Consider the following 25,910-nt stretch of genomic DNA (forward strand, 5'->3'; position numbering starts at 1 on the left):
TCAAATAAATACACACACACACACACACACACACACACACACACACACAAACAAACAACAACAAAAAAAAAACATTGATGTGAGAGAGAAACATCAGTCAGTTGCCACCTGGATGTGCCCTAACTGGGGATCAAACCCAAAACCTAGCTATGTACCCTGACAGGAAAGAAAACCCATGACCTTTTGGTGTACAGGAGGATGCTCCAACCAACTGAGACCTCTAGCCAGGGCCTGAAGCCATTTTTGATCTCAGTATCATCTGTGGTCAAATGGAGCTAGAGTAACACCAATCTTGCCCAAACCTAACCACCTACTACACTGAGTTGTGAGGTTGCACACCATGATTATGAATGGGGAAAACTGTTATTAAATGGAGCAATCTTATAGCTACACGGGCCACTGACAATGTGTCTCCTAAGATCCTACTCCTCCTACAGGAGACGTTCGATAATTGTAAGTAACATTTGTATCGAACTTTATCATGTGACAGGCAATTTTATGTGCATTTATTCTATTTTGTTTCCAAAGTCCCATAAATGTTATCATTTGCTCCTTTTGCACTTAAGGATCCTGAGTTGGAGGGAACTTACATAAGTTGTTCAAGTTTACACTCTCTGTGAGGGCCAGATGCAGGCCCCCTGACTCCTTGGCTCTCACTCTTTCCCTTACATCAGTGGTTCTCAACCTTCTGGCCCTTTAAATACAGTTCCTCATGTTGTGACCCAACCATAAGATTATTTTCGTTGCTACTTCATAACTGTAATGTTGCTACTGTTATGAATCGTAATGTAAATATCTGATATGCAGGATGGTCTTAGGCGACCCCTGTGAAAGGGTCGTTAGACCGCCAAAGGGGTCGCGACCCACAGGTTGAGAACCGCTGCCTTACATGGAGACCTTCTCGTTAACACCCTTATCACCACCGCATTAATATCATTAACATAGATATTCATCACATTTGCTGTATTTACTTCCCTTTGATCAGGCCACTAAAACACCAAGATCAGGGGTCTGAGAAAATTGCCGGACAGCAAGTTCCCTCTCGGGTACGAAGACAGAGTGGCTGTCCCCATCTGATTTGCATGTTATGCCATACAGCAGGAAATATCTAAGTTGACAAATAGGGTATTTACAGCTGCAACAGATACTTGGCAGTTAGTTTTTTAACAATTGTTGCAAATGTGATTTATTTGCTATTATAAAAGGGCATTACTGTGCGAATATGACTCCTGAAATTAGCTTCAGTTTAGCAAGGGGCCCTGACAGCTTGACCTCCTAATATCCTTATAATGATGCCATTTACATTCAATGCTTACTCAAGTCACTCGATGCTAGATTTGTTTGAGAGGAGTCCACGCTAGGGCAGATGTATTATGTATTTTGCCATACCGAGTTGGTGTGGGGGGCACATGGAGGCCTTCTAAGAGGAAGAAAAATGTTTAATCAAGTCTTCGGAAAATGTGTTCGTTTCCAACTTCCTACAGTGAAAATGCATTACTGCTAATTACAGCATACTCCAGAAATACAATACTTCATGTTTTCTCCGCAAGACATTTCCGTGGCATGGATTATATTAAACCAGAACATGTTTTGATCCTCAGCGACTTTAACTTCTAACTTGACTGGGAAACTGGTACAGGGAGAGGACTGGGTGGGCCAGGATGAGCGCCGTCGCCTCCAGCAGGGAATGGGAGGAGGGTGGACCGGAAGCCAGGCAGAACTGGGTTCCAGTCCCAGCACCGCCCCTTCCTAGCTGGGTGCCACTGGGTGCCTCTCGGAACCTCTGTGTCCCCATCTATGGCATGGGGGTGTTACTCTTTAGGGTACCATAAAGATCTGAGGTGGTTGTGAAGCACCTGGCACATTGTAGGCACTTGGTCCGCGGGAGGCAGTCATGTCTGTGTTGCTTTTCAAAGCTCAAATGTCACTTCTCCACGATGCAGCCCTGACTTCACTGGACCAACGCAGTCTGTCCTTCCTTTCCTCTTCAGCAGCACTCTGTTATGCCCCTTTATTATGTCCAGTGCTGCTCTGTGCTGTAATTAATTGAATACGTATGTCTCTGGGCTCCCCTTCTTGATCGCAGAACTTGTGCCCATTTACCTTTGACACCCCGATGCCTAGCACAGGAATATGCCTTGAGCATCGAACTGAGGAGGACTCTAGGGTGCTCTGGCTTCAGTGTGGGCTTGGGGATAACAAGGGCAAGCAAGGGGAGGGGGGAGGTAGTACATGACCCACTTTTGCCATCTCTAGTGTAGCACCTAGTAGATGCTCAGTAAATATCTGTCCAAGGATTTAGTGCCCGTCACTAAGTAGTAGCTTGTAGTAACATGTAGTGTACATATGTCTACTTTCAAAGCATTCTAACTTTGATTGCATCACAGTGTTCTTCTAATAACCCTGCAATTCAGCCTGGGTGGGTGTTATCATTGTTTCCTAGCTGGGATACTATGGCATCGTGGGGTAACAAAGTGACTTTCCTGCCTCTCACAGTAAAGCAGTGGTGGAACTAAGACTGACATGCCGACCTCAAGTTTCCCTTAAGTGTCACATTGAAATTCCCCGGGAGGCCAGCACTGCTTTTTCCAGAACCAGGGCCAACTGCCCTTTTCTCATATTTGCTCACTCTTCCCCCTCTGTTTGCTGTCCTTGAGTTGCCCATCCCCTCACGCTTCTGTCCAGTCTCATTTCTCAGTGGAAAACATTGCATGTCCATCTTAGAAACGGCAGACAACTCCGAGTCCACAGGAGCACCGTGGCTCGGGGCACAGCGACCAGACTGCCGTAGCCAGGCGCCTTCCCTTGTGGAACTTCCCACAAGAACCTTGAATCTTTTGATTCCACCCGGACTGGAGGTGCCATCCCTCCGCTGCAGGAAGTAGAAACAGAAGCAAAAACACCCACCCGCTGGTTCAGTTGGGTCTGGTGTGGTTTGGGCTGGGCTGGGTGGGTGTGGCTTTCTCCCCCTCGTGGCTAATCTCCCCCACCCTCCTGCTTTAATCAGGTGTGGGCAACAGGCCTCGACCTGGCGTACAGCGACCAGCTGGCCCTGACTCAGCTCGCCTTGTACCTGACCAACGGCCACCTGGACTGCAGTATTAGCACCCTGACAGTGCCCCCCCGCTTCCCCAAGGAAGAGAAGAAGAAGAGCCCCCTGACTACCCTGTCCGTGCCGGTAAGCAACAGCAGCTGCCTGGTGCTCTCGTGTTCGGCAGCACTGGGCCTCCGCTTCCTGAGCTCTCGCGATGTGCCAGGCTCTTCGGTTTAGAGCAGTGGTTCTCAACCTGGGCTGCACATTAGAATCACCTGGGAATCTTTTTAAAATCCTGATTTCTGGGCCTCATCCTCCGGAAATTCTGTTTCTTTGTTATGGGGTGGGGCCACCACATTAGTAACAAAGAAACAGAATTCCCGGAGGATGAGGCACAGAAATCAGGATTTTAAAAAGATTCCCAGGTGATTCTAATGTGCAGCCAAGGTTGAGAACCACTGCTCTGAGGTCTCAATCCCTTTAGAAACAGAATTTCCGGAGGATGAGGCCCAGAAATCAGGATTTTAAAAAGATTCCCAGGTGATTCTAATGTGCAGCCAAGGTTGAGAACCACTGGTTTAGAGAGAGGAAAGAACCTCAGGCAAGTCACTTCACCTCTTCAAAATGTGTTTCTGGACCATAAATGCACAGGTCAAAGGAGAGGGGAGAGGGCATTCCAGGAGGAGGAAGGTCTGGGTGGGAGGGGGAGAGCTCGGGGTGTTCTAGGCTTACATCTGTGTGGTGTTTCCCTCGGTTCTCTCCTCAGCTCGCTTCCCTGGGCAAGTACAGCTGCTTCTATTACCAGCAACTTCTGACAAAACCCAGATTTTTCTAACCCAAATGTTTTTTTTAGCTTCAGATGCCTAAACCCAATATATTCTCCAGAACTTCCCTATAAAGTCCTCATGGTCACACTATCCAAAACCGCATTTGTCATCTCCCTTCCCTATACTTCCCCTTGGTGGGTCAGGCCAGAGGCCTATCGGACACACTTGTCCACCTGTCAGACAGCAGTCCTGGGGCTGGCGGAGGTCTGCCAACCTCAGATCCCTGGGTCACAAAGGGTACATCTCCATGGGGACGGTGGGCTAGGTCAGTCATGGAGAAGGAGAACAACAGTCAAGAGACCAGATGGGCCTTAGTGTGTTGGGATGTGAGAGGGGATGGGGCTCGGCCACAGCTGTTCTGACAGCTGCCAGAGGTTTCTTCTGCCTCACAACAGTGGGCTTCATACCCTTTTTGCAAAGGGAGCTTGACTTGAGGTCCAAATATATCAAACAGATGAAAGAGGAATGCCAGCGGCTAATAGGACCCCACACTGGTGCCCTAGGTACCTTTTCAGAGCAGTATCTCCCACCTCTGCTGAGCCTCTCTGGGTCCCGGAGATGCCTCTGGACTTAAATAGCCCTTGTGTGACAGTCCCCCGGGGTCCCCAGCGTCACCCTCTTTGACAGGAACGCAGTGTACATTTGGAAGGGTAGCCTGGAGAGGGTGCCAGATGTCCTGGGGGACTTAGGTAGCAGCCTTTTTCTCCTCCTCAACCCACCTGTCGTGTGGGGTACCCTTGCTCGCAGGAACCCCCTTGATCTTTCTGCTCATTAAGAAGAGAAGTAGAGCTGGACTCGGGAGGAGAAACAAACCCGTTTTCATCAGGCCCCAGGACCTGCTGCGAAGCTCTGAGGTCCAACACCACCTATGGCCTTCATCCAACCAAAGGGACCTCCAGGATCGATCCCAAGTTCAATGCTAGAGGGAAGGACAGCCGTAAAAAACGAGTCCTTCTGGCTTAGCGAACCCAACTCCGTGACATTTCTAAAAGGAAGCTGGAAGCTGTGTTAGTGTTCAACAGGAGACTTGCAACGACAATTTGCTCCGTTTAAGTATGTTGCTTCGGAAGGCTGTAAGCAGAAGTTGTGCTTAGAATGAGAAGCGCTCTTTTATTGTCCCCATCTTGCCTGCAGGTTTCAGTCCCAGCTACAGGCAGCATATGGGAATTCTCCTGTGATCAAGAGTCTTAAACACTTTTAGGAATTGCCTGCACTCAAGAGGGAAGCATTATGATCTTCAATAATTCAAATGTCTCTGCAATCACTGAAGAAAGCTAGGCAGGTTTTCTGACATGGGGTAAATTGAAAGTGCTTTTGGTTTTAGGAAGATAAATAAATGTTCTCACCCTAGTGCCACTGTGCATGTGTGTTCGCACACACGCTCTCATGCACGTGTACATACATGATAGGCGATTATCTTTTTTAATTGATTTTAGAGAGAGAGGAAAGGGGAGAGAGGGGGAGAGAAACATTGATTTGTTGTTCCACTTATTTGCGCATTCATTGGTTGGTTCTTCCATGTGCCCTGACTGGGGATCAAACCCACAACCTCGGCGTATCCAGACAACACTCTAACCACCTGAGCTACCCGGCCAGGGCCGTGATAGGTGACTTTTAAAAAGTCAAGAGACCCGATGGGCCTTAGTGTACACACAGTGCAATTGACCATCAAACTGAAGCTTCCTGAACATGTGTGAACAGACTGTGATGCTGTCAGGTTCATGATCAGTCCATTGACAGCCCCCTTTGAAGACGGAAGAGAAAGGAACCACACAGATGAAACCATAATGAGGGCCCATCCAGAACTAACGCCTGGAAAATGCTTCCTTTAAGCCGGTCCCTTTAAGTAACATGCTATGCATGGGGGAAGCAAAAACTTCTCCGGACTCGAAGAAGAGCCGTCGTCCCATGTCTGAAGCAGGTGGCAAAGAACTGTCATTGAGACCCATTTAGGCCAGGAGCATGGGTTTCTGACCCAGGGCCCTCCCCAGATGACCCATTGAATTCAGAAACAAGATGTAATGGGTCCCAGAGGTGCATGTGTTAGAAATGAAAAGAAGTCACCTAACAACTTTTAAACTTTTAATGTAACGTTCTGTCAGGATAGGCATAAGTGGTTACCCTTTCCGACCTGTTTTTACGCCTCCTCTCTCTTTGTGGGCCCCTCCACACCGCAGTTAGTGAGTGGTCAAAAGAGACCATCTTTGCAAACATCTTCAAACAACCCAAGTCATTTATAAGCATTTTTAACAGCACACGATCTGTAATGAATGATTAAGTAAAACCTTTTGTGTTAAATTATGATGTTAATAATGATTCTGTCCCCTGTAATTTATTATGAATTCTCCGATGCATCGGGTTTGATTTTGATAGAATGCAGCAACAACCAAGTTTATGTGATGACTTTATTTTTAGAATTCCTCCTTTGAAGGCACACATTTCCCCCACTACTGCTGCTACTGTAATTATATACAAAACCAATCACTCATTAGAGTTAGGATACATTATCTTCCAGACAGATGAGGCTAAATAAGCAGCACATTAATAATTCAGAGAGCAGTTCATTATGCATGTGGATGCCTGCTTCGTAACTGAAATAAGAACCCCATCAGCCTCTGCCAACCCTTAAACAATAGTTCTGTGTTATTGCAGCCGCATTCAAGTTTACGCTTGTTAAACTGCTACTTGGATTATTTTATCAAACATTCATTTATTTGTGGTCCCTTACTGCCGAGAACAGATTTTGGAAGCTCCTTTTTTAAGTTAATGATTTGAGCAATGGGTGTTATTAATTCTCAGAATATTATAAACATGATTAATTTTCAGGCAGAGATTTATTACATAAGGATTTCAACTATGTCAACTGAAATGCATCACTGTCAAAACAAGTATCATGGCAAAAATAGAATATGCTCCACACTTCAAGTGCCGGTGCTCAGAACTAAATCGATTTAAATTGTGGCGGAAGCAAAATTATATTCTCCAGTGAAAAGGAGTATTTCCAGCTTCCTTTATTTGGCTGGAAGCGTTCTTGTTAGATTGTGATTTAGAAAGGTAGTTTAATAAAACTAGACTTCTACCGATAATGTGTTGTCTTCTATTTTCTCCCCCTTGTTTTACTAGAAAGGGCTAACCCTGGGATTCCCACGCATTCCCAATGTGGCCAGTGGGAATTTGGAGTGAGGAGCACTGGTCAGAAGTCAGGGGTCATGAATTCTGATCCTCTGTCTGCCTCAGTTTCCTCGTTTGTAAAAGAAGGGAGAGCTAAATGACCCTCAAGTTCTCGAGGGATTTGATTTTATGGGGTCTGGAAAGTGGGGCTCTCTACCAAGCCTGGCCCAGGCAGCCTCGTGTATAGGGGGGAGGAGACAGGTCCTGTAAGGGGACACAGGAAGGGCCCATCCCTCCATACCCCAGCCTTCCATTAAAAGGTCTTGTTCTTGCAGAATTTTTAGGAAGGAGTAATAATGTCGTGACAGGTCACATCCTAAGTCCTCATCAGCCATTACCTTAGCTATCAGTTATGCTTTCAGCAAAAATCAACTAGAAGTAAATTCAGCAAGTATTTAGTCAATAACTGCTTTGTGCCAGACACTCTACTAAGCCCAGAGGCGATAGGATGAGTAGCAAAGAGCTCCAACTTTATTAGGGAACACAGGTGGGTCAGCAGGTAACTATAATGCATATAATAATGCGATCAGAACGTCCAGAATGTATCAAGCCTGACCCCATGTGCTTTACACGAATCCTTATACAACCCACATATTAGGAGGGTGCTATTATTATGCTTGTTTTTAGATCAGAAGACCAAGGTTAAGAGATGCTAAGCAAGTGTGGAAGCCAAGGTTTAAGCCCAGGCCTGTCAGACATTAGGGCCTGTGTGTCTGACCATTGTGCTATCCACCCTGCCTTGCATTGGCTGAGCATCAGTGACTCAGCCCCAGAATAGAGCTTAAGCTCATTCCTGAAGAAGTCTCTGGCCACAGAGAAAGCTCATCTTCCAAAAGAGGCTTCATCTACCTGTGTGATGAGGTTGTTGCCATTATCTACTGGACTCTAATCTGCTCTGAGCCTGGCCGAGACTCAGTGAGCACTGAATGGACCGGGTGGTCGTGGAGGAGGCTCTGATACTATAAAACCCATCTAGGTCGTGATGTCCTTGGCGAACTTTACAGCATCCAAAGAGAGTAGATTATACAAGTTACCCTCTTACAAATGATGTTTTATCTTTGTATAATGTTTTACACTTAAAATAGAAATGAGCATATTTGAACCCCTGATAATCTTGAGAAATAAAGAAGACAGGGGTTATCATATCCATTTTACAGATTAGGAAACTGAGGCTATGTAAAGTTAAGTGAGCTGCCCAAGGTCATAGAGTTAAGTAAGTGGCAAAGCCCAGGTCTTCTGAGTCAAGTCCCTTTCTAAAGAAAAGGTTGATTGGTCAGTTGGTCAGTTTTTATTTTAAACTAGAGGCCCGGTGCACGAACAGTGGGGCCCCTTGGCCTGGCCTGCGGGATTAGGCTGAAACCGGCTCTCCAACATCCCCCCGAGAGGGCCCCGAGGGGATTGCGAGTGGGTGCAGGCCAGACCAAAGGACCCCACCGGTGCACGATTGGACCAGGGAGAGATGTGGGAGGGCTCCAGGGCATGTCTGGCCCATCTTGCTCAGTCCCGACCAGCCGGACCCCAGCAGCAAGCTAACCTACATGCCAGAGCATCTGCCCCCTGGTGGTCAGTGCATGTCATAGCAACTGGTCAACCGGTCGACTGTCTGCCCCCTGGTGGTCAGTGCATGTCATAGCAAGTGGTTGAGCGGCCTTAGCATATTAACGCTTTGATTGGCTGAATGGCCAACCAGACACTTAGCATATTAGGCTTTTATTATATAGGATAATTTCCCTTATTTGTGAAATTATTTTAATTAACAAATAATAATGAGCTAACATTTTTATAAGCATATTATTTTATTAAAATATTTTTATTGATTTTTTTAGAGAGAGCAGGGGAGAGGGAAAGAGAAAAACATTGATATGAGAGAGAAACATTGATCAGCTGCCTCCTCTATGTGCCCCTAGAGATCAAACCTGAAACTTGGGTATGTACCCTGACCAGGAATCAAACTGGTGACCTTTTGGTACACGGGATAATACTTAACCAACTGAGCCACACCGGCCACAGCAATGAGCTACCATTTTTTGAGTGCTTACTCTGTGCCAGACACTGTTCCACGGTCCTTATGTACTCATCCAAACCTCACGACAACACTGTGCCCTGTGCTATCAGGCTGGATAAAAGACAGCCCCAGATCACTGACACCTTTTTCCTATAGAAACCACAGAGCTGGTTAAGTCTTAAAAAATATAGGCATGTCATGTATGTTCATCTTTGTTAGCATGATAATTCCACAATTATTAGGCACTTAATATATGCCAGGAATTTCACCGAGCATTAGGGATGCAAAAACATTTTTACAAACTCTTGTCCTTGAGGAGTTGGAAAGAAATACAAAATAGCACCTACACAAGGAGAAACCTACGCCCTCATTTAAGTGCCATTTGAGCAACAGCCCCACAGCCTGCTGCTAAAGTTCTTGAGATCAACTGTGGACTGGGGGGGATGGGGTGAGGGAGTGGGCAGGGAACGCCTTATTAACAACATAGAACTCAGTCCATCCCTAAAAACTAAGACAGCCACTAAGTGGTGAGGAGAGGGAGACCTCCCCCAGAAGAAAGAACAGAAGCAAAGAGAGCCCCTGGTCTGTTAGGAGATGGCAATGGCCCTGCTGGGCTGAGGCAGAGAATCTGGGGGTGGAGAGTGAGAGAAGTGGTGGGAGCGGTCCACTGAGCACATTTGGGAGAGTCTGCCCACCCAGCCAGGTATGTGGACTGCATCTTAAGGGGAGGAGGGGTCACTGGAGAGTTCCTAGCATCAACCATCCTGGGTTCAGGAGACAACCAGTCCGGTGGTCGTGCTCAGAACCCCAGGGACCAGCGGGGAAAGGACCCCGCCTGGGGAATAACGTTCAGTGTAGGTCCAAAATGCTCCAGGCCCTGTAGATGCTTTCAAAGCAACAGCAACACAAATAATGGCTGCCATTTATCAGGTGTCAGGAGCTGTGCTAGGTGCTTATTTAATCATCTAAGTTCAAGATCACATGTATAGCAAGTGGCCTCGTCCGGTTGTGGACCTCAGTCAGTCTGACTCCATGTAACATTTCACTACAGACTTCTGCTGGCATCCCCACCTCCCACGGAGGACGGAGAGCAGCTCGCCAGCCAGCAAAGTCTGGACGAAGATGGTGATGGTGATGGAAAAGAGGAGGCTGCTTGGAGACATACACCCAATATCCTGGCTTTGCTTTCAGATTCTTTATGACTCACAGCCAAGGTCTAGCAGGACGGGGAATTGCAGTCTGTGTCTGCAGAGAGGAAGAAACCTCGGGCCAGCCTGTCCTCACTTGCTGTCCAGAAACACACACTGGACCCTGAGCTCTTCTGCATGGTTTAGAGCCAAGACAAACAGCACTGCGCTGGATCCTGCTACCAGACGCCTGCCTACCTCTCTCCCTCGCTGACAGGGGCCTGATCTCGTATTTGCTGGTTTATATACTATGGCAGCATAAGACAAGTTTAGAAGACAAAAATAACCTTGGAATTATCTTGTGAATTCATGGTAATTACCATGCAATTACATGCTCAGTAACCACAATGGAATTCCGGAGTATTTACAGTTCACTTCCATATACAAAAGCTCAGGCTTCTGGGCCTTCGTGGTGCGGGCAGGCGCATGGCACGGCGGGGCATGGCAGGGCCAGCGGGCCTGGGGACCATGCTCTTCCCCCTTGACCCAACAGCCGAGCCAGAACTTCTCGTAGCTGGAAAGCCCACCAATAATTCCTGACAAGTCTACCAGAAACACACCCTCTTCCAGAAGATGTCCTCTGAGGCCAAGGACTAGAGTGGCTGCCCTGAGCTGTCACTCTCTAGGGATGGTGTGACTAACCTCTGCTCTTTCTGAATCACCGGCTTCTGCCACAAAGCACTCATTAACCGCAAGTCCCCGGAATTATATATCCTTTGAGGTCTTAAGTCAGTGGGAAGTGCTATCCAGTTATTGTATTTTGTTTATCTATTCTTTCTTTCATTCAGAAAACATGGATTGCCTGTTGTGTGCTCACAACTTGCCCAGCCTTGGGATTCAGAAACCAAACAGTGCCTGCCCGCAGGAAGCCTCTGGCCATGAAAGGGGGTCAACCAGGGGAACAACTCCTGATAGGCCAGGTGACAGCAAGTACAGGTGTGAGACAAATGAGGCTCAAAGAGGTTTTCTCTTGTAAAAAGGAAATTCCCAACGGCTACAAATGGGACAAGACTAACGGAGGCACACAAACCAAGATGCGTGATGAGCCTGGGAGCCTAACGTTTTTATAGATGTGGACTCAGCTTACACGTGGGAAGAGCAGGCTTCACTAATAGTCCTGACGACGGGACCCTCAGATAGAATACTTTCTGTCAATGTTGAAGGGACATAATATGTGGGGGAAATATGTCTCAAAAGGTGACCATGAAATCGTGTGTGTGTGTGTGTGTGTGTGTGTGTGATGTTCAGTCTCTGCTGGGCACTCAGTCAGCCTCAGTTCCCCGTGTGATCCCCGAGACACACACACAGAGAGAGTGAAGCATCACCACAGATAGTATCAGGTCTCATGAACCTTGCAGTCCGCTGGGGATCAACAGCATCTTTTTCCTTCTATTCCAAGTACTGCACTAGGGCAGGCACCTGGTTGCCCAGCACTTGAAGGACCCCAAAGTTCAAAATCTGGGCCAGGAGCCTTCATTTTCTATGCCCAAAGGTTGGCCGTGGCCCTGTTTGCCATTCTCCAAGTTTCCAGTTATCCAAGGACAAATATAATTGATTGTCAAAGGCAAATATCACATGTCACGAAGGACATGCTACAGAACTGCCAGGTTCCAATACTTTCTTTTGTACATATTAAATTTTAAATATTTTTTTAGGAAATATTACAACTGAAATACTTTAGGCCTACTGGAGCCAGCCTCTTCGGGGTAGCTCCCACTGATAGGCAGGCAAAATAAAGAATGTCAGTTTCCCAAAGAACGCAGTTGAAATAACAGTTGTAACGTTGGTGCTGCCAAGGAGCGGACTGTGCTGAGTGACTTGCTTCCGAAGAGTACAGTGTAGAAAGGGGGAAAGTCTACCTACGCGAGAAACCTGGCCAACAGCACCTTCGCCAGAGATCAGGATGCCTCATCAGTACCCTTGATTGAAGGTGATGAGAAGGGCAGTTTCCCCATGTGGTCCTCCTCTCATAAACACACTACCCCATTCTAATCATGAGAAACACCAGAAAAGCCCAACGTGAGGGGCATTCTATGAAACAGCTAAACAGTGCTCCTCAAAACTGTCAAGATCATCAAAAACAAGGAAAGCCTGAAAAACGGTTACAGTCCAGAAGAACTTAAGCAACATGACAACTAAATACAATGCAGTAGCCTGGATGGGATCCTGAAACATAAAAAAAAGGAGGAGGGGAGTGAGTTAGGGAAGAACTAATAAAATCGAAATAAAATCGAAAATAGTGTATGGACTTAAGTTAATAGTAATGTAGCAATTTGGTTTCTTAGTTATGACAAACTTACCACATCAGTGTAAGATGTTAACAAAAAGGGGCTGAATATGGGGTAAGTAGGAATGCTCCGTATTATCTTCGTAACTTGTCTGTTAATCTACAACTATTCTAAGATCAAACGCTTATTTAAATATTTAGTAAGGAGTCTTACATTCAGTTGCGGTCTTTTCCAGACGAAGGCAACCCATCGCTACGCAGTGATGACCACCCAGCTGAAGCACAACAATATGTCGCTGATTTTCCACTATGTTTTTCTCCAGATGTGTAAGGCCCATGGCATCGGCTATGACATTGAGGTATGAAGGGTGACAGTTGGCCAAGGCTAGACCAAATAAATACAGGCCTGTAGACGATCCAGGCAGCTAATAATCTGGGGCCCCTGCAAACAGATCTTCTGTAAACACTAGTTTGACATGCATTTAGAGGAAGGCTGAGTGATGCTTAGGGAAGGGTAGAAAGGCAGCTCCACACTTGGTCCCGGGAAGTTCAGCTCTATCACCAAACTTGCACACCCACCTTGGTAAAGCAAAAGCTTTGTGGCTCACCAGACTTAGGAGGAATTTGGGGGGCCATTTCTTGATTCTGAAGCATACCCTTAAGCTCCCTGACCCCACCCAAAGCTGTTTATCAACATCTATCCTCTGTCTTAGTCTGCTCCAGCTGGCATAACAACACCACAATAGAAATTTATTTCTCACAATTCTGGAGGCAGGGAAGACCAAGGAAAAGATGCCTGATGCTGTTCCTAGTGAGGGCTCTCCTCCTGGCTTGCATATGGCCACCTTCTGTGTCGAGAGAGCGCTCTGGTGTCTCTGTAACCTCTTTTATAAGTACACCAGTTCTATCGGGACAGGGCTCCACCTTACAACTTTATTTATCCTTAATCACCTCCTTAAAGGCCCCATTTCCAATACAGTCACATAGGGGTTAGGGCTTCAACACATGAATTGGGGGAAGGGGGATATGCAGTTCAGTTCATATCATCCTTCTACCTGAAAATAGTAGTTTCTTTCTAGAAGGTGTTCTCATAAAAACAATTTTCCCCAATTGGAGTCTTTTTTCAGTGATATTGATGCCCCCTGCCCAGCTGCTTCATCCATAATGTAGATGGGTGGGGGCAAGTGAGATATAATATCTCCTACCTAAGCCAGACCCTCCATTTTTGTGCCTAGAGACTCATGTTACTCTGAGAAATAGTTTCATGGTTTTGCACTTTGATTCAGATTTTTAAATCTCTGCCACTGAGGGCTGTTCAAGACCTAAGTGACCCATGCACTCTTACTTGTGGGAGACCCACCCCACGACCCCACATCACATCAAACCTGTTAAAATCTAGTCTTCTCTCACATTAAATGTAATTTATAGATAATGACATAAGAATTGGGCAATAACCGATTGATTACGTGTTTTGATTTGCAGATATTCAGTTCTACATTTATTAATTTTTCTTTTTCATACTTGAGAACAAATTCAAGTGTTTAGGGACCCAGTCTTTTTATAGGTCCTTGAAAAACATATAGACCTTAGGCACAAGGCCAACAGTGAATAGAATGGCCTCACTAACACTTGGCCATCTCCGCCACACTGTAGGGCACTGCCAGGGTCCATAAGGCCCTTTGATTAGATTGATTGGTGTTGTTTGCAAACATATAATGGAACTCATATCTCTTGAAAATTACATTAAAATTGGTAAAATATAGAAAGAATGAGAAAAGCCAGATTGAACTGATTTACCTGAAATTAATTGTTACATCTGCTCAACACAATCCCTTTGGAATTAGTTTTTAGCTCCAAACTGATGAGACTGAAACACATCTATGTACCAGAAGGTGGCTAAATCTAACTCTAGCTTTATCTCAATCTATTTGATTTATTTTCTCCTAAAATATCAAACGGAGCAAGCTCTGTGAGTAGGCATATGTGGCAGGAAGTGTCCTACCTCGAAGAAAACGTACTCCCTAACTTCCTATTGCCTGAAATTATTATTAGAGATTGATTTCTTTGGCTAGAGGCTTTGTACTTGATTGAAGTTCTAGAACTCCTGGGAAAAAGTAAAGCACCCGATTTTATGTTATTTATACCTTTGTGGCTCTGAGTTGATCAGATTCATTTCTAAGAACAAATTTTAGGGCAGGAAACAGACTGCCATGGCCCAGGGGAAACAGTGGATGATGCAGAGGGAGAAGTTCCACTAAGGGTGAGGAAATTTACAGAAAGGTGCAGAGAGGCAATGAAGACACAGCTCTGCCTCCAGGTCACCTGTGCTGAACAACATAAAATATGAGAGATGAAATGGGAGAGAAAGACAAATAAGATTGAGGGCAATGCCGTGATAGAACCATATGAAGATGAAAAAGATAACAAAATGAATAAAAGGATAAAATCCAGAAGAATCCATTTTTTTTTACATGAGAAGAGGATAAACGGAGAAAAAGAGCCAAAAATAAACAGAAGCACAACCAGAAAGAAACGGGGTGGGGAGAATAGAGTCCTAAAAATCTGAGGTGGAAAAAAAAAAGAGTCATGTGACTATTTGGAAATTCTTCAACAATGTCCTGCTCTAGTTTTCCTGAGATGGGTTCTCATATGTTTAGACTCATGAGTCCATCCCTGGTCAGACAGTCTACTTTTTCTCTTAACTGCCTGTCTTCACAGGCAGGTGATGAACCAGCTTTTACAGAGCACCTACTATCCGCTGGCACTGAGCTAAGCAGTAGTACTTCATTATCTCTTTAATCTTCATATCTCTTTTGTAAGAAGCTATTATTTCTACCAGATCACACTGAGGAATTTAGGTTCAAAGAGTTTAAGCGCTTTCACAAGATCACGCAGCCAATCATTCTGTAGAACTGACATTTGAATCAATAATTGTCCATAGAGTCAAACACCAAGCAGTCCCCTATGTGCCTTTCCCCCACCTAAGGACCACCTTACCAACCCACCCAAGAATTCTGGGAACCATTTCAAATTATTCCACCTAGGTACCCCTTATGTATTCCTCAGCTAAAGAAGCACAAACTTCTTCATAGCCACCGTGACTATTTCTAACTTACAAACGAATTGTTTAACAATTAACTTCTCTAACGTTGTATTGCCTCCTTGGATTATGCTGAATCTAAAAAGCTCAGTGTCACCTCTGCTACCTCTTCCCACTGGTGGTCGAATTTAATGTGGGTGCTCTTTCCAGAAAAAGAACAACATTAACAATCTATCATCGTCAATGCTACCAAAAGGGACATTCTTAAAAGTCCTTACTCTCAACATTATGTTTTTCTTCCCATTATCACAGAATTTCAAGTGACATTATGTTTCCTCCCATTATTATCACAGAATTTCAAACGATGTTGCTTGTCCCAAATCTCAGGGAAAAACAAAAAGGGAAATGAGATCACCCTATGAGTTTATTTGTCCTTGCTGAATAGTGGAAGGAAGCATTGCTGAGTTTGTAACCAACTTGGTGGGTCTCATGCTTGGTATTTCTGCAATGCTGCAGAATACCCCCACTGATTTCCTAATGAAATGAAGTTTCAACGAAAGCCACATGGAGGAGAGCGTCATGATCACTGCCTGCGACCGCGCGGGTAGGGCTGGTCTCCCACACACATAGGCAGTGTGCCACGGTCCTAAATAGCTCCACCACACCCAGCAGTCATTTCCCAAGGCCAGGATGCTGCCATGGTGGCAATCATTAGGACTGTTCAAAACATTCTTATTCTCCTCCTTCCGGGCACACAACAGAAGTATACTTCCTCAGCCCTCTCCCTGCAGCCAGGCATGGCGCTGGAGCTTGGTTTGGCCAGTGAAATATGAGCAGATGTATGTCCTTTCTATGCAGAGGCCTTGAAGAGCCACTGCATGAGTTGCCATATCCTTTTCCTGCCTTAGAAATCATGGAAGTACATTGAGATGGAGCTACCTACAGCCGGGGTCCCCAAGTGTACCAACAACTACTAGGAACCCATGCCAACCCACGTGGGAAATGGAGCATGGACACAACCCACACTGTCATTGTTATAAACAACTAAGGATTGTTTGTGGGGTTTTCTAAATTACTGCAGCCTGACCTAACCTACCTGATTGACTCAGAAATTAGTATCAAGAAAAGGATGCTCCCCAAACAGAAAACCAATATTGTCATTTCAACATGGAATTAATATAAAAAGTAATGAGATAATTTACTCTTTTGTCCTAAGTTTTTTTAAAGCTACAGCACATCTAAGTTTCAATGACTAATATTTCAAGTTCTCAGTAGTCCCATGTGGCTAGTGGCTACCATATTGGACAGCACAGTAAAGGGTGTGAGACACCATACAAATCAATTTGTCAGTGGTTCTCAACTCTGGCTGCCCATCAGAATGATCCGAGTGATTCTGATGCCCAGGCAGATAACCAGGCAGGGCTGGGACTAGGGTGAGGCAAGTTAAGCACTTACCTGGTACCTGGGTACACTGTCTTATACCCAGGGCACAAAATTTAAAGAAACACACACACACACACACACTCACACTCGGAAATAAAGATAAATGATATTACAATGCAATATGTTAAAAATCAAATTTAATGCCAAAAAATTTATAATGAACAAAATATCAACATTTATATAAAAACATACTGATTTTCCTTAGGCTCAGGCTCCTATGGCTCAGTGTGACATTGTACCCAGGGCCCAACTAAATCAGTATTTCCACAGATAGGGCCCAGGAACTATATTGTTTAAAGCACTCAGATGATTTTAATGTGCAGGCAGCCTTGAGAGCCATTGTTCTAGTCCAACATCTGTCCTCCTGCCCAGATTCCCTGATACAATGGGGAGTCAGTGGGCATTCATAATTCTGGAGTGTCATATCTCTTACCAAATCCCCAAAACGTTGTTTTCTTTTTTGTACTTCCAGAGATGAGAAGTTCACAGCTTCATGGGGCAGCCATGACACCATTGAGCAGCTCCAGTGTTAACTTTTATTACTTTGGAGAACACTGGTAAAATAATAATTTTCAAATAAAATAATGCCTCTCAGACAGGTACAAAATTAAACATGAGATAAAGATTTTATTTAACAGGGAAGATTTTAGGCAGATGTTATAACCAGTACAAAAATGAATCCAAAAATAGACATCTTTATAGATCAGGAATATTGAAGTGAGTGTGCAAATGGCACAAAACTGGTTTTTCCACAAGGGGAGCAAGAGAGAAAGATCAATGAAATTGTGGACAGAATCTGTTTGTCTCTGAATCACCTACAACCTACAGAGTTGCAAAAGATCTCCCATAGAATGAAGGACACAGGGTGTGCCACAGACAACACACAGTTTTCCATTGAAATACAAATTATTTTCCACACAACAAACTGCTTCTCTATATTTTTTTACCCGTTGCTCTTAGAATAGTGGTTTCAAATGTTGATGTATGTGAGAATCATTTGGGAAGTAAGCTAACATGCAGACTTCCTCCCAATGATCCTGAGCTTGGATGATGCCCATGAAAACGCGTTTTAACAAGCATTTAACTAGATGACTTTGATGTGAGTATTCTGAGGATCTGACTTCCAAAACACCTTGTCCTGGGTGAGCAATAACAGTGCTGGTGGAGATGTGGAGTAAAGAGAGCCCGGTAGGAATGGAAGTTGATTCAGCCACCATAGAGGTCCCTCAAAAATTAAAAATAAAACTACCATATGACCCAGCAATTCCACTTCTGGGTATCTGCCCAAAGGAAACAAAGTCACCGTCTTGAAGAGATATCTATACCTCCATGTTCATTGCAGCATTATTCAAAATAGCCAAGATATGGAAACAACCTAGGAGTCCATTGATGAATGAATAGATAAAAGAAGATATGACAAATGTGTGTGTGTGTGTGTATGGGATATTATTCAGCCATAGGAAGGAAGAAATTCTGCCATTTGTGACAACATGGATGGACCTTGAGCACATTATGTTAAATGAGATAAGCCAGACAAAGACAAATATTGTATGATATCACTTATATGTGGGATCTAAAGCCAAAGCTATAGAAACAGAGAGTAGAATGGGGTTGCCAGGGAAAGTGAGGAGGTGAGAATTGTAGATATATTGTTAAAGGGTACAAAGAAGATGAAGTCTAATAATGCACAGCATTAGTGATTATAGTCAACAATACTGTATTATATACTTCAGAATTGCTAAAAGACTAGATCTTAAATGTTATCATTGTAAAAAAGAAATAATGCAATGTGATAAAGGTCTTAGCTAAAGCCACAGTGGTAATCATATTGCAATATATTAATATATCAAATGAACATGTTGTACACCTGAAATTTACACAATGTTATATGTAAATTATATCTCAATTGAAAAACAACAACACTGTCCTAGAATATATCTACTCCATATTCTGGAGACAGCCTTTCCCACTGTACTTTTCACAGTATTTACAGTTAACTTTAGACTTCAATTCAAATCTGCCTTAGCGGTCATAGTACATACATTTTCTTTACTTTGTTTCAACATAACATGCTATTTCTTTCCTCCCCATTCAAATTTTATAGGACAGACAAGGAACTGTTTTCATATTATATGAACACTTGAAGAGAAATAAGTTGGGAATGTTGTGAGTATGTCTATGAGATACAATAAGCTAAGAAAATAGACTATAACAACCAACAAGTATGACACTTCTCATGCATTTTTTGAGAAATTTCTAAATTGAATTTATTGGGGTTACATTGGTTAATAAGATTATATAGGTCTAAGATGTACAATTCTATCATACATCATCTGTATATTGTATTGTGTGTTCACTACCCCAAGCCAAGTCTCCTTTCATCACCATTTATCCTCCCTTTAGCCTCCCCTACCTCCCCCACCCCCATTTTCCTCTGGAAATCTCCATACTGTTGTCTGTCTATGAGGTTCTTTTTTAAATCAGCATGCTGATTTATTGGAAGTCTAGCTTATTTTATTTAGATCTTCAAGTGTTTCACACAATGACTTTAGATGTGTCAGTGGGAGTTCATGAATGTAATTGATTAATTATTCAGATTGATGAGTAAGAGGCTAGTTTCAACAACATATTACACACACACACACACACACACACACACACACACACACACACACACAAAATCTGACTCATGATGAACAAGCTCAGATGTTGTAGTTGTGGAAGGGCTTACTGGCATACTTAGAAAAGTGTTCTGGTGCCTTTGGCAAATGTCGCCGCCCCCCCCCCCCCAAAAAAAGCAGGGTCTGTGGCCCCTCCTCATACCCAGTTTTGGCCACGGTCCAGTCTTCTCAAGATGCATGTGTGCTGAGAAGAGCCATGCTGGGGCGCTCAGGAGGCTTCTCTATGCTTCCCTGTTTCCTACGAATTTCTCTCCAGGGAATATTGGAGAGCAAGCAAAGTTGTCTCCTCATCTAGGACTCAGAACTTTAGAACCACCATCTTGAATTGTGTCTTATTTCATATCTTGAAATATGGTTAGTGGGTCCTTTAAAGTCATCCTAATTTATTGGGAAACCGTTTCTGCCCTATATGTCTCTCCTTGTAACATCTAGAGCAGTGTGACCTCACATTGAAACACACAAGCTAAGATCTGTTCTTATAAAAACTGACCAAGTAAGAGCCAATTCCTCTGTTAAGTATCAATGTTCCTGAACAGCCTCAGTTTCTCCCCAGATGTTCAGTCTCCTAGACACTGGTCCCACATGAAAACAGGCAGAGATGCGCACAGGACAGGTCTCTACTCCCTATCCAAAGTACAGTCCTTTGTTTTACCAAACTATTATCAGTTGTAACAGGCATTATAAATGGTTTAGCATGTCAACTCCCAATAAGTCAGGAAAGGGCACCAGTAGCCAGAACACCAGAGATGAAATACTTCCTGTTCCACTCCCTCCACACTTGTCACTGATGCCAGGGCTGTGGCAGGACACCAGGCCGTTACTGGGACTGGGAGAACCAAGCATTCAACTGGATTTGACATTGGCAAGCTGGGGAATATGAAATGTGTATAGTTATGATTCTGACTGAGCCGGTAAGGTTCAAGGTCCAAGTATATTTCTAAGCTCAGGAATTCAGACAATGGATTAGGTAAGTACAAGAACTAGAAGTCAGAACACAGAGACATGAACTCCACCTCACTGGGCACTGGCTGGCACGAAAAGTCAACTGAAAAGGACAAGCAGGGCTGGGAGTGGAACTAGGCAAACCCCATGCATGGGGGACAAGGCTGGGAGGTGTGACTGCCCTTCAGAAAAGAACAGCCAGGCAAGCAAAAAATAAACAGGGTTCAGGAACCTGGAGGTCATCTCAACAAGCAGCACCAGCCAGGAATGTTCCAACTACAAAGACTAAATGGACAACCTGAGGTCTGGCTGGAAGGAGCAAGACCGTAGGAGCTCAGAGAGGAGGCTGCTTTTAGAGACCCAGGTCGGCAAGGGGTGCATGAAGGGAGCCCATTAGCAAAAGCTGACACTCAGGAACAGGACTTGTGTCCTGGAACTGACAGTAGGAGACAAGGATAGTGTGAACAGGGCAGGGGCAGAGTTCCTGAAGTACGGGCCCTGGAAAGCTTTATCCAGGTGGGCACTAGGGCATAGAGGAACAGGCGAGAAGAAAACTATCACAGAATTTAGGAGCTGGAAGAAGAGGCTGTTTTGTGAAAAAGGAACACCCCCAATCATCAAAATGACCAAGCAGCAAGGTTGACTTGATGCTGAAACCTACAGAATGAATAATTAGACCAAGAGGAACCCGCCCAACTGTGGCTACACATGCCCCTGAGATATCAGGCAAGGATGCCTTGGCCTGCAGACTAGCTTTGGTGGTAGAAATAGTCTTATTGGTGTATCTTCTAGAGGGTCATTCCACTGTTCTAAGAAATAATCCCATTACAGGTCACACAGTAGATTGTGTCTCCTGATCTCAAATCCATTGTTCTTTTCACTACACCACAATGACTATATTGTGTGGCCACCCTAGAACACTTTCATGGAATATAGAGATTCTCAGCCTATTGTGAGGTGCTTCACTACTTGTACAAGTTTATATTGAGTTTACTAATTTACTTTTTCTGACTATTAGATAGGATTGAAGATTATTGCTGAGATTCTCACTTGCATCTAGTTGTGCTTTCCTGAGTGTAAGATGAAAGGGTGGAATTATAGCTAGTATATCAGGGATTGCACTAAGGCATGGACATGGAGGTTGAAAATAGACAACTTAATAGACAGTGGCCAGGAGACAGTCCTCATTTTCTAGAACTCGAATTGAAAAGGAAGAGATGAGCAGATATAAGCTTTTCCCCCCCTTCATGTTGCTTAAATTTTCTCTGGTGCTTTAAGGAGAAGCTTTCCATGAGAGGGCTGGGCTCCGCTTGGCTTTACTGTGATCATGTCCTATTGGGTGAAGAAGGTCAGATGGCCACCTCTTTAGGAAAGGTGAGGGTTCCAAGATGGGATGACCTTACATACCAGAACTTTGTGGCTTAGCTTTACCAAGATAACTTCATACCAGCTCCATTTACATTGGAATATTTCCTGGAATAGTGGAATTTGAAGAGAAATTTCAGGGAAGCAAAAGTGAAGGAAATTCTAGAAATGAATTAATTAATAGGGACCTAAATTAATTAAAGTCCATCCAGCCTCTTAGTTACCAATCTGAGAACCATGAACCCCAGCAGTATGTGGGCCTCTACATCATACACACGCATGCACACACATACACACAACTATACTTTTTTGAAGTATGGGTCTCAATATTCTGTATATATCAAAATCGTCTGGGGGACTTGGTGAAACTGCATATTCCTGGGTTCTAAGTCCAAAGATTAGGATTTTATTGATCTGGGGGAGAGCCTGGGAGTCTGCTATTTTAGGAGCATCGGGGGTCTAATATATACTGACCCTGCGGCAATAAAACACAAATACCTTTTTTAAATTATCTATTCTGAAGTTGCCTTGAGTGATATTTATACTCCTAAAAGAAGAGACACCAATGTTCAGTAGCTATAAGGGATGGGGTTGGGCAGTCTTTAGATGTGGGAAATATACCTCAAAAAGTTTGGGAGCACTGATCTAGTCCAATTCCTTCATTTCAGAGATAAAGAAATGAAGACCCAGAGAGATCAAGTAACTGTCCCCAAAGTCACACAGTCAGTGGCAGGAGAAAGAGCCCTGGTCTCCTGCCTTGGGCCCTGGGAAGCTTTCTAGTCCCACCCTGACCCCAGGGAAAGCAGGATCAGGTTGGAAGGCAGCCTTCCCAAAAGGTTTAGGTCTGAGATTCTAAGGTGATTTATTTCACAGGTAACAACTAGGAAAGAAGTAATTGCAAAGTTTTTTTGCAGCTGCCTTAAGGAGCAACTAGCTCTTTAGGTTCAGCCCCTCAGGACAGAACAATTTTTTTAAATTAACTCATTCATTTAATCTATTCTTTTCTATTGATAAAGCTCAAAAAATAGCTAGAAATAAATACCTTGGCGTTTGTTTTCAAGTTAAAATTTACAATGATCTAGTTGTTTAGAAACACAGTAGAATTCTACAGGATGGTTTGCAAGTCATCACTGAGATTTTCTTAAAGTGTGTGTTCAGCTTTATAAAGATAGCTGCCCATGAAAGAGGCATTTTCTTTGAAATATAGTAGTCTTATTTTAGCTTGCTGTCATTTCTCAATGTGGGTAGGGCACCACTTATAAGTAGTAGAAGGAGTCACTTGTATACATGGAGTAGAAAATAATACTGAGGTGCAAATGTCTCTGTAGGCAAGGAAATTGTTAGGCATGAATTACACTTAGCAACGATTCTATTAAACTAACTTGAACAATTTTTAAAATGAGCTTCTCAATACTCCTGTCCTCACTCAGTGGTAGCCTTTGGCTACAAATGACTGAATCTATTCCTATATTCTGCTAAGTTGATTAATAAAAAATATTTATTACACAAATCCTTTTTGTTGACAAGTTAAAATGGAGCCTCATCTTTCATATCTCCCTGAAGATTGCCACCTTGTGAGATTGAAAATACTCATTAAATTCCATCACCAGACAGGCACAAATGAGAGGGTGATTGTTTTTAAGCATGTGAGGGGAATCATTGGTAAACTCATTTGTTTGGATATCATTAACAGAACAATCGGTGAGGATCTCCAGGGGGTCCTCATGACCTTTGCTCGCAATCTCTTCGTCATCCATCAAGAAATATCAGCACCTAATATGCAAGGCGAGACCAATTTTAAGGTGAGGTGTTAATTAACTAACGATCCTGGTTGATTTCTATACAAGGGCTGAAAATACCTCATGCTGTATTGTAAACAAGTGCTAAACCATTTTTTTTTATTGTAAGCAGTACACTTTTACAATGTGCAGGGTCAATACTGTAAGGTTCTCACTGAACCCGTTAGTTAAATGTAATAGTTTGAAACTTTTTCTTTGAAATATGGTAGTCTTATTTTAACTTGCTACCATTTCCAAACCCAAGCTTACACTACAACCGGGCTTTCTGATGTTGGAACTGAAATTAAAACATCACAATGGAGCCAAAACAGAGACTGTTGCAGAAAAAAAAAATCCTGGCTATAATCTACCTACATTTCAATGTCTGGTTAGGGATTCCTGGCGAGCCCAAGTTTCTAGGACAGAGAAGTTCTGAGGCCAGGAAGGACAGTGTGTTTAGGGAAAAGCTCAGCACATATGTGAGCCATCTACTCCACCCTGTTCCTCCAAAGTGGGTAGATGTTCCATCACTAACTGTTGAAGCTTCCAGATAATCCAGTCATGTATAATTGACTAGATGTCTCAAAACTCTAGGAAACAGGAGCAAGATCTGTACAAGAGGTTTTAAAATACCCGCTGAGCAGAAATGAACATTTAGTATTGATTATCAAAATTTTCATCTGATTTCCAGCCTGAGCCTTCATCATGTTTGAATGGGTCAAGTAACTCAAAGGACTCAATTGGAACCTACATGTCATTTTTCTCTTAAATGGAAAGCCCAACAAAAGCTTGATAAAAATAGGATTTTTTTAATATGTTTTTTCCTTGAGCTAGGCCCTGGTCCTTCTAGTAATGGTGATGATGATAATAATTCAATGTGATGTACTCTTCAATGTGATTTTATGAGTTGCAAGATTGACCACTGCTTTTCCCATAACATGACTGAGAAGATTTAATTTTAAAACGGCCCAGTGTTGTAATAACTTTCACAGGTCCTAAAGGATCTATGCTCATCGTTTATATTCTAAGTTACTGCAAGCTAGCATCATCTTGTCATTACTGCTGTGCACAAAATTCTAAGACTGTCTGCACATGATCAGATTAGTCTGTCAAAATGTAGTTAATAATCAGAATCGGATGGTGCTATGGACTTAATTTTGTCCTCCCAAAGTTCACCTGTTGAAATCTTAACCCCAAAGTGACAGTATATAGAGATGGAAGGGAATTATGTTGAAATGAGGTCATGAGGGTGGTGTGGGAATGATGGGGCCCTTATAAGAGACCAGAACATTTGCTCACCCTCTCCCCACCATGTGAGGCTACAGCAAAAACCTGGTTGTCTGCAAGCCAGGAACTGAATTGGCTAGCACATTGACCTTGGACTTCCCAGCCTCCAGAACTGTGAGAAAGAAATTTTTGTTGTTTAAGCCACCCAGTCTGTGGTAGTCTGTTATAGCAGCCTGCACACTATGACAGAGGGTATATCCCCCAAACTACACGGATTTAGTAGGCTCTGAGTTGGGACTTGAGGTTGGCAAAGCCAACTACTCATGGCATAATGAAGGCTATTTCTCTGCCCTTTGTCTGACTTTCAAAATTATCAGGTTAGATGTTCTAAAGTAGATTTTAAATATACTATCATGGTTTCTAGCCTTCTCATGTGAATCATTATCATCTTGATATGCTTACTCTTGATAGAAGGTCAAAAGGTAAAAAGGTTAAATTTCAACAAAATAGGAATAATAAAAACTTGAAAAGTGAAATAGATTCATTTTGGGTAGTATATCCTCATGACATTCTAATAAATATTTTTAGTTTAGCAGCAAAGATTTACTAGCAAAGTAAAGGCTGAATGAAAATGGAAGGTAATTTGCCCTAACCAGTTTGGCTCAGTGGATAGAGCGTTGGCCTGAGGACTGAAGGGTCCCAAGTTCGATTCCGGTCAAGGGCATGTACCTTGGTTGAGGGCACATCCCCAGTTGAGAGTGTGCAGGAAGCAGCTGATCAATGTTTCTAACTCTCTATCCGTCCCCCCTCCTCTCTGTAAAAAATCAATAAAATATATTTAAAAAGAAAGTGGAAGGTAATTCAGAAAAAAAACATTTAATAAAATCCAACATCCTTTTTTTTTCCAGAGAGGGAGGGAGAGAGAAACATCAATGAGAGAGAGACATTGATTGGTTGCCTCCCCTACACGCCCTAGTAATAAT

At 43.5% G+C, this 25,910-nt stretch overlaps 1 protein-coding gene across 1 annotated transcript in view; it reads left to right on the top strand.

Annotated features, from left to right (window-relative positions):
- IQCH (IQ motif containing H) overlaps window positions 1-25,910 on the top strand; it is a 131,062-nt gene that overhangs the window by 104,722 nt on the left and 430 nt on the right. The window contains exons 12-15 of the mRNA XM_014536318.1: window positions 3,008-3,178; window positions 12,688-12,810; window positions 19,039-19,100; window positions 23,616-23,724. Of these exons, the coding sequence (XP_014391804.1) occupies window positions 3,008-3,178; window positions 12,688-12,810; window positions 19,039-19,100; window positions 23,616-23,724 (465 nt within the window). The remainder of the gene's footprint in view (window positions 1-3,007; window positions 3,179-12,687; window positions 12,811-19,038; window positions 19,101-23,615; window positions 23,725-25,910) is intronic.

The sequence above is a fragment of the Myotis brandtii genome, unplaced genomic scaffold, assembly GCF_000412655.1.
Source record: "Myotis brandtii unplaced genomic scaffold, ASM41265v1 scaffold160, whole genome shotgun sequence".
Lineage (NCBI taxonomy): Eukaryota > Metazoa > Chordata > Mammalia > Chiroptera > Vespertilionidae > Myotis > Myotis brandtii.